Genomic DNA, 14,703 nt, shown 5'->3' with positions numbered 1-14,703 from the left:
TCACTGTATTTTACTGAGGCATCAGAGAGCTTTGGGGAACTTATCTTTAACTGAGGGGTCCTTTAGAAGGCATAAATTGGAAAAGAGAAGGGTATTCATAGGAGATGGAAAGTTTTGACTGTGCAACAAAGTCTTACTGTCTGGTGTAGGTTATGATGAGCTCTGCTATCAAGTTCTGGAAATGTTCTGCTCTTGTAGAATCATTAAGGTTGGAAAGGCAGAGTCCAACCACCAGCCCATCCTCACCCTGCCCACTAAACCATGACACTCAGTGCCACGTCTACACCTCCAGGAATGGTGACTTCACCACCTCCCCGTGCAGCCTGTTCCAACACATTACCACTCTTTCTGAGAAAAAACGTTGCCTAATACCCAACCCGAACCTCCCCTTGGAACAATTTAAAGCCAATACATCTCATGCTATGGCTAGTTTCCTCTTGTTTTGCTTCCTGCTTCTTTTCACAGAATCACAGAATGACCCGGGTTGGAAGGGACCTCAAGGATCACGTAGTTCCAACCCCCCTGCCTGGCAGGGCCACCAAACATACACCTTTACTAGATCAGGTTGCCCAGGGCCCCGTCCAACCTGGTCTTGAACACCTCCAAGGACGGGGCATCCACAGCCTCCCTGGGCAGCCTGTTCCAGGGCCCAACCACTCTCCTAGTGAAGAACTTCCCCCTGACATCCAACCTAAATCTTCCCTCTTTTAACTTAAAACCATTTATTTCCCCGTGTCCTGCTATTGTCCTGCTATTCTTTTAAGACCGTCTTTCTCAATAAAGTTTCCTGCTTGAAGCTGTGCGTTGCTGCAGAGTGGAAAACCCATCTTTGTGGGGCCGGTGTAAATGCAAACCCATCATTGTAGCGCTGGAGATGGATCCTTGTTGGAATAGCGACTCGTGTGGACCTCCATGACGGCAGGGGGCGCCGCTGGTCGGAAGCGCGCTGTGTCCGCTCCCGCGCTCGCTGTCCGCCGCCTCTCACGTGTGCGGCCGTTTCCGGGCAGGCTGCCGGGGGCGGAAGGGGGCTCGGCTGCCGCGTGGTTACCGAGGGGCCGGGGCGGCGCGAGCGGGGCCCGGCGGCGTCGTCGTGTTGCCCGTAGCGGAGGACGGAGGAGGGGAAGGAGGCGGCGCGGCTCTGCCCGCATCGCGCCCTTTTGTGTGAACCGCCCCCCTTCCCTACGCGGGAAAGCTCCCCGCCGAACCGACAGCCGGCTGCAGGGCGGCCCCGCAGCACGGCACGGTCGAAGATGCGCCGGGAGGAGCGAGCGGCTGCCTAGGCGGGCACCGCCTGCGGCGGGCGGCGGGTACGGTACCGGCGGGGCGGGGGGGAGGCCCGGCCCTATGGGGTCCGTGCGGGGCTGGGCTCGGCGGATCGCGGTGGTGCGGCACACCGAGCGTGGTGTGAGGGAGGCCGAAAAGAGCCTGGAGGCGTCCCGAGAGGGCAGGGCCGGGGTGGGGAGAGCCGCGTGGTTCTTAATGCTTCGCCTTCGTGTTGGATGTTAGGGGGAAGTTCTTCACTAGGAGAGTGGTTAGGCCCTGGAACAGGCTGCCCAGGGAGGTTGTGGATGCCCCGTCCTTGGAGGTGTTCAAGGCCAGGTTGGACGGGGCCCTGGGCAACCTGATCTAGTAAATGTGTATGTTTGGTGGCCCTGCCAGACAGGGGGGTTGGAACTACATGATCCTTGAGGTCCCTTCCAACCCGGGTCATTCTGTGATTCTGTGATATTGTGAGATAAACTACCACTTCGTATTTTATAGGCTTTCTCCTTTAAAGTAACTTAATTTTATTCAAGTGTGTGCATGCCTGCATTTATAAAGTTAAGTGGAAGGCAGATGCTTCGTCATGTAGGGTGAGACCTTAATGTCTCTGTTAAAGCAAGCATGGCAGAAAGCATCCACAGAACCATTAAGGTTGGAAAAAAGTGCTAAGGTCATGTCGTCCAACCATCAGCCCATCCCCACCGTGCCCACTGACCACATCCCTCAGTCCCACATCCACACAGTGCTGAACACCTTCAGGGATGGTGACTCCACCACCTCCCTCCTGTGCAGCCTGTGCCATTGCAGCACCGCTCTGTATGAAAAGAAAGCGTTCCTAATATCCAACCTGAACCTACCCTGCCTTAACTTAAGACCATCAGCTCTTATCCTATCTCTGTTACCTGAGAAAAGAGGCTGACTTCTGTCTCATTATCACCCCCTTTCAGGCAGCAGAGTGAGATAAGGTCTCCCCTGAGTCCCATGTTCTGTGCCCCAGACTCCTCACCAGCTTTGTTGCCCATCTCTGGACTCGCTCCAAGGCCTCAATATATTTCTTGTAGCGAGGGGCTCAAAAATGAAGGTACCACTTGAGGTGTGGCCTCACCAGAGCTGAGTTCAGAGGGACAGTCACCTCCCTGCTCCTGCTGACAGCGAGTTTTCTGCTGTTTCTGCATTGTGCAATTGAGGAGAGAAAAAACTTGGTGTAATTTTTCACTAAAGGATGCATGAGGTTTAAAAAAAGCCCTCAAACAAAACCCCAAAAGGTTACAAAACCAGAGTTGTTGGATGCTAATGTGTCTTGTTATCGGAGGACCAAAACCCAGGGTATTTAAAAATACTATATAGTTACTATATACTAGTGCAAAAACTTCAGTTCAAATGGCCTTAAATAGGGCTGTGATCTGGATAAGAAGTAATGTAATGCAGCACAGATCTACCAATTGAAAAATCAGCTGTGGAATTCTATTTCCTAGAGTGAGTGGTGATCATATTGGCTTTATTCTGGGTTTAGTCACAAATGTATACTTTTTTTTTTCCCAATAAAATTAGTCTCAGAATGTTGAACCTTATGTTCACAATATTAGTAATATATAATAATTAGTATATTCAATTATTAGTAATGGCCAAAAGCCAGTTACCCACAGAGTAGCTCAAAAAAGTAGCTCAGCCATAAGCTGAAAAGGAATCAAGTTTATAGCCCTGACAGCCTGAACCTTTAAAGCTGTATACAAGTACTGTGTGCAGTGAGGTATGGAAGCAATGAGATTCCAGCTGCATTAAATGATTTTTGTTATTAGAAAGCTGTGAAACGTTAAACATCATAACCACTTTCTGCTTATTCCTCCTTCCCCTTTTAAATTGTAGTAATCTCCATGACTTCTAGGGCTCATCAGACTGGTTTCGTGGTCTTAATTAATGGAAATCTGAGCATGTTTCGTGTGTGATGTTGAGTATTGTGGCATTGAAGTTAGAAGTATGGGAATGGCGGGGGAAGTAAGATAAGGAGCCAGCGGTGTAGCCTGTTTTCTTTGATCTGGCTGAACTAAGCATGCTCTTATCTGTACAGATGTATTGAAGGCTGAGCAGAAACCAAAGTGTTGGTTTTAATTTGTTCTGCTCATTGCGTGTCTGGTTCACTATGACCATGCATCTACGTAGAGCTGTTGTTACCACCTTATTTTTTATGCCTTATTAAATATGACTTAACTTTGCAGCATCTTTTCACACTCTGTGCTTTTTTTAGCCTTCTGTTTTTTTGGTTTTTTTTCCTCCTTTTCACAGAATCACACAGAATCACAGAATGACCTGGGTTGGAAGGGACCTCAAGGATCATGTAGTTCCAACCCCCCTGCCTGGCAGGGCCACCAAACATACACCTTTACTAGATCAGGTTGCCCAGGGCCCCGTCCAACCTGGTCTTGAACACCTCCAAGGACAGGGCATCCACAACCTCCCTGGGCAGCCTGTGCCAGGGCCTCACCACTCTCCTAGTGAAGAACTTCCCCCTAACATCCAACCTGAATCTTCCCTCTTTTAACTTAAAACTATTTCCCCGTGTCCTGCTATTGACATTTTTAATTGTTAATGCACAGCCGGCGCTTTTGAGAGTGTAGTGGAAGTTTGCCTGGTCCTGTGTGCTGTGTTGTCAGTGAAGGCGTGATGAGATCCACAATTTTACCTGTGCAGACAGGTATGCTGGTTGTGATTGAGTTGCTAAGCAATGTGCAGATGAAATAAGACATTCCACTGAGCTCTTTAGCCTTGGCAGGTGTTGAGTGTGTGAAAAGTTGCTTTATTGGCAGAACCTTTTTTAAATGAAAGAAACAAAAAACAAAGAAAAAGAACCCACAACTCCAATATATTCTGATAAAGCAGTAGAAGGTGAAGACCTTCAAGTGATCATTTTCAGTAAGGCTTTTCTCAAAGTGAGGACAACCAAATAGGAGACCAGGGGCTTTAGGTCTGTTCAGCCTGGTGTCCTGTCTCAACAGTGGGCAGGAGCTGATGCAGAAGAAATAAGTAACAACTGTAGGGGAGATTCAGGCTGGACATTAGGAAGTATTACTTCTCGGAAAGGGTAGTCAGGCATTGGAATGCACTGCCCAGGGAGGTGGTGGAGTCACCTAGGTCTTTTCCAACCTTGATAATTCTGTGATTCTGTGAAAATGTTTGTGTTGAATCCAATTGAAATTCTGAATGTCTTTTTTGCAGAGAGTCAGGATGACTAAAAAAAGGAAACATCAAGAAGACTTTCAGAAAGTGAAATTTAAAGTTGGGAAAAAAAAGCCTAGGCTAGAAAATGCAACAGATACTACTTTCAAAACAAAGGCCATACAAATCCCTGAACAGCTCAAAGAAGATGGAATGCTTACTGCACAAAACAGGAAACTTAACATAAAGGTATGTGGTGGGTGAATGTTATGAATGATAATGACATTTGCCTGAGTTCCTATCATTATCAGAGTCTAAATAAAAAGGAAGATATATTTAAAAAGAAAAGAAAATGGAGACATAAAACTAAGCCAACCTTTGAACTAAGTGACTTAAATTGCTGGACCTGCGTATAACTCAAGGCTAGGCTTTTCAGCAATGGAAAGCTGAAGTTGCATCCTCTTCAAAGTATCTGGGATTAATGCTGTTTTCAAAAGTCTTAGATTATAATGTATTAGCAGGGTTTCAAAACCTCTGCTAAGTCAGTAGGGTTGTATATTTACTTAAGTATGAAAGTTATCTTGTTACCTGAAGAACAAGTCGTGGTATCTTGTTTTTCCTGTTTTTGGATATTGCTGATTTGTTCATTGCTGCACCACAAACCAATAGAAGTTACTGTGCTTCTACAGGCAGCGGTGCTTCATCAGAACAGATTCTGTATTTCTTAATGTTTATTAAAAGAAAAAAGTACTAGAATGTATGTAAAGAATTTGAAAAAGCTTAGTAATAACGATAATAATCATGTTTCTTTCCTTCCAGGATTTACTTTCGCAGATGCACCATTATAGTCCTGGGGTTAAACAAAATGCGCTTCATGGGCTCAAAGATCTCCTGTCTCAGTTTCCGTTTCTAATTGATGCACACCTTTCAAATATAATTAGCGAAGTGGCAGCAGTGTTTACAGACAAAGATTCTGGTGTCAGGGGAGCGGCTGTTCACCTGCTTCAGTTCTTGGCTTCAAAAATAAGAGCTGAGCAGATCGCCCCGTTTTTTCCTTTGGTAAGTGCCCATCTCTCCAGTGCCATGACTCACATCAGTGAAGGAATTCAGGAGGATTCACTGAAAGTCCTGGATGTTTTATTGGAAGCGTACCCAGCTCTTCTTACAGACCGCAGTAGTATATTACTGAAGAACTTTGTAGAGCTTATTTCTCACCAGCAACTGTCAAAAAGACTGAAAAGCAAAGACAAACTTTCCTGGATGCTGTCTGTTAACCCAAACCGCAGGGTAACGTCTCAGCAGTGGAGGTTAAATGTACTTTTCAGGCTCAAGAAGTTCCTCCAGGCAGTGGTTGATGGATCCAATGAAATAGAAGATGAGGGGCTTCAAGAACAAAAGGACAGCCCTCATTCTGTGAGGAGCCCAATATTTATAAGCTGGAAGGTCCATGCAAATAATCAACAACACATACATCTGTATGAAAACGGTGGCTTACGACCAAAGATGAACTCATCATTTAGACTGAGGTGAGAAGGCGTTAATTCCAAAATAAGTTAATGTCATCTGTATGGTTACGGTTTATGATAAACTGTGGCTTATTGCTGTTGAAAGCAACTATTGAATTCTTATTGTGACGATGCCTCTAGAGTGTTGTTCAGGGTAATGTGCAGTTTTACTGTAGTAGCTTGGAAACTGGGAAATACTCGATAGATGAGTGGGCTGTGTGTAGATAATGAACTTTCTTGCTAGCAAGTTAAAACTTTATGATATGTTAGTACCGGAAGATCAGCTCTTGAGTGTTTATTTTGGATTGCAAACCGAAGACTACAAGTTATTGCAGGCTGTCAGATAAGTGTAGGGGCAAGCAGGCAGATCTCTCTGTACTGAATGTAAATGTATTTGTTACACAGTGATATGAATTTGACTGAAATCTTATGCTTTTACCTTAGAGAGTATAATAGCATTAGATGGAGTCTTAATTTCTTCATTTTAAAGTAACTTCTTTGTAAAACAGTGTGTCTGGCTGTTTGAAGTTCTGCTGAGTTTCCAGTTCGAGGTGTTCTTAATTGATCAGTTAATATCTTCACTATAAATAAAAGGTGTTTCAGTTGAGACTGTTTCAACTGAGATTGTTGAAAGTGGGAAGAGGCATGATTAGTTCAGTCACAGAAAGGTCTGTGTGGTTTATAGTAGCTCTCTGGGTAGACCTGAGCTGAAGTTTAGGGAGAAATAACTAACGATATTTGTTTCTCTCCCTCTTTCCTGATTCCCTCACTCCTCAAACCAGAGGGGACCCTTCCTCCCCAGCCTTTTTCTTACAGTACCTTTGAATGTTGCCATCCTTGTGTATATGTGCTTCTGTAGATGTTACATATGTGGTGATAGAACACCTGGAAAGATCTACCTGAAAATAAAAATAAATGCTGTTTAGCTGTTACACAGCGCTTCTAGTTCATAGATTTCAAAGCGGTTTGAAGAGAAACCACAACTTTTGTTTTACTGCTGAGGAAGACCAACTACACTAAAGTGGGTTTTACCAAATTCATCCAAGGAGGTCAGTGACAGAACAAAGAAAACAACCCACTGTTTAATCTGTCGTTATGTCTTCCTCCCATCTTTGAAGGAGGCACAGAAGAAGTGGTGTTCTCTTTTAATACCACAGGTCTTTGTCTGAATTAGCAGGTCTTTTCCGCCTTCACGCCAGTGACACGCTAGTGACTGTTCCATTCCTATTCTTTTAGGCTTCCTCTTGGTAGGGAGTGGATTACTTACTGTAGGTGTAGGACGCTTACATTAAGTTCAATCAAATATGCAGCTTGTTCCTTAGGAAAGTGGTTGTTACTGTAGTATAAGAGTTTGGTCACAACCAACAATATCTGCTGCAGTGATATTTTCACTGCTCAGTGAAAAACAGTCCTAAGGATTTCATCTGTGTATTCAGCATCATACAGTTACGGACCGCTGAATATCAGGGGATTCTTGTATTGTGCACTGAATGATGCGCAGTGTGATGTTCTGTGCCCTGTAGTAGTTAAAGGTGCATTGTATCCAAGGTCTAGGAAAGTAAACTTTACATCTGGTGTCACCTGAATTGGATTCCCCTTTTCTGAGGAGCTTGATTTCGATGAAACATCGTGGTCCGCTTCTGGTTATAAATACTTTCAAAAAGCCATTTGCAAGCGTGAGGAGGAGCCAGAAGAGTAGAAGGAAACGTTGCTAACATCCAAGGCAAAGCTGGCAGAGAAAGCTGATGGCAGCAGAACAGAAGAGTGGAAGGAGAAAGAATGCTCGTATAAGGTACTTGAATATTTCTCTTTTTAGTGCTTATACTCATGGTTTTGGTGTAGTCTTTTTCTTTTTTTTTCTTTTTTTTAAAGGGCCTATAAAGTTTACTGGATATTCATGGTATATTAAGAGCAAAAGGAATTCTGGTAGCTTTTCTATTTGCTGTGAGAAACAGCATAGATACCTGATAGCATAAGGCCCTTCTTTGTGAAATCTTTTCTAGTAATCTGAAGAAGCTTAGTTCTTTCTCATCCAATCCCAACAATGACTTTTAACAGTCATTCCCTTTACCTCTCAGGTAAGAGGTATGAAAGGTCTTTAATGTACTTTGAAGACTTCTAAAATCTCAAACAGTGTATTTTTCTTTTTTTTTTTTTTTTTCTTTCGAGAAATCCATGCAGAAGTTGTAAAGTCTTAACTGTAGGTAGTGAAGAGTTGATCAAAGTGGGAGTAGCTATGATTGCATTGTGTGCGTGCAATGAATCATGGAATTGCTCAGGTTGGAAAAGACCTTAAAGACCATCGAGTCCAACCACAAGCCACCTGTACTACCCTAACTATTAACAACCCACCACTAAATCATGCCCCTGAGCACCACATCCAAAAGGCTTTTAAACACATTCAGGAATAAGTTTCAACTTTATTCTTTAAAAAGTACAAATATCACTAATAAGATAGATTTTTTTTTAGTTCCTAAGTTGTGTTTCTCTTGGAAGTTCCATAGGTAGAGGTGCCAGATCCTAGATAATCTAGTGATTACAGAACAAGATTTTCAAAGCAGACAGCAGTGTCAGTCTTGGTAAACTGCGTAGATCTCCTCTGAACTTGGAGTGCTGAATGGTTCAGCAGTGCACATCATAAGACTATTATTTTATGTTGTGTGTTAGGTCTTCCTACTCTATGTGAATAAAAGGTCATAATGAATTAGGAAATCAATAGGATGTTCTCTGCATTATGTGCTGACTGCTGCCTTCTGCATCAAATTCATTTCAGGTTTGGGAAAATGGAAAGGCTGCGCAACTTGAATTTGGTGATACCAAGGTGTATGATCTTGTTTTGGAATGGAAATGGTACTGAAGCCAAACAGTAGAGCATCTGTTCCTGCTGAGAAGCTGCTTAGTAAACTGGAGAAGACCTGAGTGACCAAAGAGGAAGACAGCATAGTAAATAAATGCTTTGACCGGTGTTTCAGATAGACAGATGTGGAGAATACAGCTGAGTGTTTTTCTGCTACAGTTGATGATGGATACACCCATAAGGAAGAGGAGCTGAGTAATCTGACTTAGACTTCAAGAAAAGAAAAACGCTAACTTCCAGTGACTTCCTGTTCTATGCAGCTAGCAGTTATTTTCCCATTTTCTGTTTCTTTTGTGTTTTCTTATCTTTCCAAATTTTCTTTTACTCTCCTACTATGAAGTTACCGTGAAAAGAAATCTCTAGTTTGATATTTTTCATAGGAATATTAGCATTTTAAGAGAAATGACAGCTTAAAGGCCTACGCATATGAGTATCTGACAGTTCCCTTCAGTGATATTTTATCCCAGTGTGAAGGTGATGTGCTTTCTGGTGTTTCTCAGAGCCACCCTACTGTTAGGGAGTACTGATAATGGATGTGTGACAAAAAGATCAGCACTTCTTTTGACATCCCAGTTTCCTTGTTCCCGTGACCGTGTGTTGGCAAAGGATATTGTGCTCATCAAGTGCATGCTGAACAGATTGCACCTATACTTATAATCTGTTATTGTCAGCAAAATTGTATTTACCCCTTTTGCTGTCAACCTTGAATGTATGAAAGAGAATATCTTGAAACATATGGGCTTCTTTTGTCAGGGGGACATGAAAGTTGTGCTAAGTTTTCTTAGTCTACTTTCAGCATCTGGTTGAGTCAGTTTGGCACTGATTCTCTCTTTGAGTTTCTATTTTATTTTTTCCCATTCCTTGTTACAGATATCTATTAAAATAGCCGGTTGTGCATTATTATACTTCTGTAGGAGTATTCAGGTATTGCCAACATCTCATGTTTTGTGCTGCTCATTGTTTAACAAGGTGATTTTTCTAGTGCAGGTTGCTGTATTGCCAGAGCTCTGCTGTGACATCAGGTATTATTTTCAGAGAAATGATAAAGAAAAAAGACTGCCGAATTTTGTTAGCCAACTATTGACTTTATACAATTTCAGCCAAGCCTTCTCATGTTATTAACATTTACAGGACAACATTGTTCAGTAAGATTACAGGTGTCAGCAGATACTGACCTTCTTGTACAGTGATGCTTTAAGACTCATCACAGCCATAACTGGCTACATCACCAGTGGTGATGGTATTTGTCTGCCATTTCTTTACATGCCTACATTGAACTTATCCTTAAACTTTGTACTCTGAAAGAAATGGATGTTTTCACTGTGATGTCTACAGCTTGTAGAGAATTAACAAAAAATGCTTTAGTTTTATAGGAGAAAAGCTGAACTCGGTTGGCTGGATACATTGGCTGCTGCTGCTGCTGAGTTTGGAGGGAGAGGGGAATGTCCTGGAAAGGTGTAACTGATTGGATAGTTTGGAAATTTCAGGATGACCAGAGAAAGCAGCTTTATCTCTTTAATCCAAGCTGAAATTGAAGTATTTATAAACAGTCTGTGGCAAGAAATCAAGTAGTGACTCAGATCTCATTTTGAATTTATACCTGTAAGTAGAAGGATTTTTGAGAATATCGTTGAATTAGAAATGGATTTAATAGGGAATAGAGCATACAATTTTTACCTGCATTAGGAATTTAGAATTAGGGGAATTCCTTACTATGAGCATTTCGTGAAAAAATTATCGTGGAATGCAGCATCAGCAATTATAAGTTCAGGTTGCATTTGCTCTTTTGTGTTGCTTTTTCCCCCCACTTCAGGTGTGCTTCTGTTGTATAGGAGCCCGTTCAAAAGCTTCTGTATTGCATTGAAACAGCAGAAGTTCTTCAGGAGTTACTTTCTTTAAAGAATTTTCTTTACAGAATGGATACAAATTGGCTGAATTGATCCCGGAGCAGAATTGTGTCATCAGTGTGGATAATCCCTTTTGGACTAAGGAGTGTTCTGAGAAGCTTGTTGTTCTTGCTTTCTAGGATGTATATATATATTTAGTTTAATATCTATCTTCATTTTTTGATAATTTTTATTTGTCTTCATTACCAAGTCATTTTAATAATTTTTCGAGCTAGTTACTCTCCAGAGTTTTATTTTAATTTAAACCATCACAGTGGTAATTGATTATATTTTTTAGCTTCGTTATTTTTCTGTGGTTATGAACAACCATTGTGTTCATTAATAATGATCTTCAGATTAACTGTAATAAACCTCATGCATTTGACAGTACTCTGTAGTCAGTTTCATTATTTTGGTTCAAGGGACGTAAAGTTTTTTTTATTGTGTTGTGCTGAGCACAGTGGAATCTCATCTGTTGCTTGAAGGTGATATGATAATGTAAGTCGTTTTTTCTCCCTTTTCTATAGACTACATGTAACTATGGGAAGTGAAGTCATGATATGCAAGAAGCTGTTCTAAAAACACAAATTTGTGGGGAGGCTCAGGACCAGGTTTGTTGTAGTTGGTTTGAACTCCCTTTCAAATTGAATATCTAGAAAGAAAAGCGGCAAAGAGGCAAACTTAATGTGTGGGGAAAAAAATATATTTTTTTGTTTAAAGAAAGCAGGAAAGTAGTTTTGCTCTAAACTGTTTTCAAAGATGTGATCTTATCTTTTTTTCTTCTTCTTTTTTTTTTTTTTGCTTTTTGTCATATAGGTCTCTGGCAAGTGTAATGGACAGTGCAGAAAAAGGCCTGTCCTCGGCTGAAAATTTAAAAGGTTTTATTGAGATAATAATTCCGTTACTGATTGAGTGCTGGATTGAAGCATCTCCTGCACAATCAGCTCCCATTCTCGGAAATCTTTTGGAATCAGATTGTCAGCAACTTATGCAGCAAGTGCTTAGTATAATACATTTGTTGTGGAAGCTCACAAAGCGACACGATGAAACGTACAGAATGGTAAGGGAGAACTGAAATGTGGCATTAATGATGACGGTTCATTTTTGTTTTGATCAGAAACCAGTGAGTTGGTTGGTGAGTTGGTGACTGTAAGTAGTGGAAGTGTTTTATTTAGTAAGAGGCAAAAAGCCTTGGGTTTGTTTGTTTGTTTTTTTAAAGTATTTAGGAAAGAAACTGGTGAACTCATTGCTCAGTTCAGCAGTAGTCTCCAGGAGTCCTTGGTGACTGCAGCACAGAAGGTTTTAGGACTGAGATTCATGCTGGAGAAGAGGAGCATTGTCTCCCAGATAACTTCTAGAATATAAATTTGAGGAAATATGGAGGTTTTGTTTGTTCTTTTTTGCACATTGAAAAGTTTTGCACATTGGAGAAGCAGAGGTGAAAACAAACCATAAGCCTTTGGAAAGGTAGGAGACAGTGGTGGACTGAAATCCTCTGACTGGTAGAACTTAAACTGCTGTGTCATGAGTGGTAGCATTGTCCATGGTACTGAATCAAAACTTCAAGTATTTTGGACAACATCCTTGAAAATTTTGCTCTGGTATGTCTCATTGCTTGGTAAATGGATTGCCTTTTTTGTTACTTCTGCTGCTCTTTAGAAGACCTTGCAAAGTGGCAAATACATGCTTTCTGTGTTGGCTCTTGAGACCACTTGGTAGGAACATCTTGACTGCTCTTTGGTTTTGTCTGCATGTAGGACTGTAGAACCATTTTGTATATAGAACATACAGAGTAACTACTGGAACAAACTGTGGAATCAACTTATTAGACCAGTGTTAGCCAACATATACAGCCTGAGGAGTGAATTTGATGTGTACAAAGAACACTGTTCCCATTTACCTCTTCATCCTTTTGGTAGGACTTCTTGTAAGTAGGCAGAAAAGGAGGCTGTGGCAGCCTGCAGCTGCTGACCTTTTTCTTTAGATTGCTTCAGGGCTGCTGCCCTTGGCTGTAAGGTGCCTGTGCCTGGCTCTTGGTCACGTGAATGGAGTACTCAAGTCACGATGCAAGACGTTCTATGTACATACCATTGCATTGTGACCTTAGGATGTTTAAAAGAAAATGATGACTGTACAGCTTATTTTTTGAGTATACTGTATTTTATAATTGTATCCTCTCTATTTTAGAATCACCTTTACATATAGTGTATTCAAATAGAGCACAGTTAGAAAATGAAAGTTTTGCTTATTTAATAAGTCCATGGGCTGTAAGAGCCAACGTGCTCTGAATGTGCCTGTTAATCTTTGAAATAGTAGGATGGTCATTTCTTAATACATGAAAATAAAGATTATTGTGCCTGACCAATATGCTAGCAATATGGGCTTTTGTGTGTGTGTGGAACAGTGGCTGTCTATTAACCCACAATTATTTTTTAATATAACAACTCTTTTCTGTAAGGATAGATTCCTTAGTGGAAGTTGTGTTGTGTTGGCAGGGTTTGAACTGTGAATGTCTTAATAATGGGGAAGATTAAGGCATTGTCAGAATATGGCTTGGTGGAAAATTCGAGTATTTCAAGTAACTGAATATCACTCTGATAAACTAATGTAAAAGCATTTTGAGTTGATATTTTTTACTACATTGGTTTAATATTGCATATACCCACATTAGTATGTGCTAGGAACACATAGCAGTCCTTTTTGGATTAAATGTTATAATCTTGAATTGTATCCCATGTTTTGTGAACCTTCCAGTTTGTGCATGATGTTTTTTACTTACTAGCATGTTTTCCGTCATCTGCTTTCCTTAATAGGAGGTATGGCTTCGGATGAATTACCTTGTTGATTTCAAGCACCACTTCATGCGTAATTTTCCTTATTCTTTACAAGAAACAGTAAAACACAGAAAGAAAGAGTCATGCAAAGGGTAAGAATAAACTTTGTGTGATGTCACAGCTTTTAGTTTCATTAAATGAGACAATATGTGTGAGACTTTGTCTGATGTTGTAAAGCTGTTTTTGTTGTGTGTGCCTTGAAAGGTCCGTGCAACCAGAGGGTTTTGGTTCTACTAATTAAAAGCGTTGGATAAGAAGTCATCTCAGTGTCCTTCAGTAGAAACAGAAATGCTGTTTTAAAGAAATGAAAGGATTTTATTGAAAGCTTTAATCTGAAGTTTGCTTATTGTTTAGTGGTGATCCATGTTAATCTGACTAGTTTTATACTTCTGATTTCTCTGCTTAATTGCTTCGAGACATGGTTGAAGCATGCTTCTTCAGCCACATCTACTGGATGAGTACAGCCAGAGGGGTGCATGGGTCATGTTGTGCCTGACCTTAAGGAAGGCAGTAAGGAACAGGCATGGAGAGACTGAACAAACTTATGCTGTTTTTAGCTACTGTGCTGGCAGAGTGGGCTTGTAGTTTTTGTTCTGGTACGGGCCAGTAGCAGACTGTCCCTTTTCAGCTCCAAGAGGTCACAGTGTCTTCGTGCAGGGTCTGTTCTAGAGTTGTTGTTCTCTGCCATTGCAATCCATGTGAATGGGTAGCAGCCGCTGTCTGTTTTGGTTTCAAGTAAAAGCAAACTGTGCTACTGAAGATTGAGGTGTAGACTGTAATTTACCTGAACGTGGTGTGAAAGTCATATATGAAGACTTCTAAAGCATGTGCTTGCTTGAAAACTTCGACATTTGTTTTTCCTTACCAAAGTAACAGCATATTGAAAGATGTATTTTTGAGATGTTTCTTTTTCTTTCTACTCCTCATTAGCAACAAGTATTGTATGCCATCGTCAAACAATGTAGACCATCTTTTGCTGAACTTAACCTTGTGCGACATAATGGTTTCACTAGCGAGTGCTTCAACGCTTCAGGCAGATTCTGGTTGGCTGGACATGATAAGGAAATTTGTGACCGACACTCTCCAGGATGGCAGCAGGCTGAATAGCAAGCAGGTGAATAGATTGCTGGGTGTGACGTGGAGACTAATGCAAATACAGCAGAACAAAGGTAAGATAAAAGAAGTTTCTCCAAAGTGACATCTGT

The 14,703-nt window shown here is 41.3% G+C and overlaps 1 protein-coding gene across 3 annotated transcripts in view; it reads left to right on the top strand.

Annotated features, from left to right (window-relative positions):
- Nucleotides 1-1,005: 1,005 nt before the first annotated feature.
- TEX10 (testis expressed 10) overlaps nucleotides 1,006-14,703 on the top strand; it is a 46,524-nt gene continuing 32,826 nt past the window's right edge. For 2 of the 3 annotated variants that reach the window (XR_014943444.1, XM_015855092.3), the window contains exons 1-6: nucleotides 1,006-1,307; nucleotides 4,477-4,665; nucleotides 5,236-5,942; nucleotides 11,481-11,724; nucleotides 13,478-13,590; nucleotides 14,429-14,667. Coding sequence is in view for 2 of the 3 variants with exons in the window: in XM_015855092.3 (XP_015710578.2) it covers nucleotides 4,486-4,665; nucleotides 5,236-5,942; nucleotides 11,481-11,724; nucleotides 13,478-13,590; nucleotides 14,429-14,667 (1,483 nt within the window). In the remaining variant the exon portion in view is untranslated. Of the gene's footprint in view, nucleotides 1,308-4,476; nucleotides 4,666-5,235; nucleotides 5,943-10,143; nucleotides 10,381-11,480; nucleotides 11,725-13,477; nucleotides 13,591-14,428; nucleotides 14,668-14,703 lie in introns of all 3 variants that reach the window. The other variant, XM_085539805.1, reaches the window with a different exon arrangement.

This window comes from Coturnix japonica, chromosome 2, assembly GCF_054131305.1.
Source record: "Coturnix japonica strain WE chromosome 2, WE-NBRP24, whole genome shotgun sequence".
Classification (NCBI taxonomy): Eukaryota; Metazoa; Chordata; class Aves; order Galliformes; family Phasianidae; genus Coturnix; species Coturnix japonica.
The sequence above is the reverse complement of the archived record's forward strand: the minus strand, read 5'-3'. Positions and strand labels throughout refer to the sequence as shown.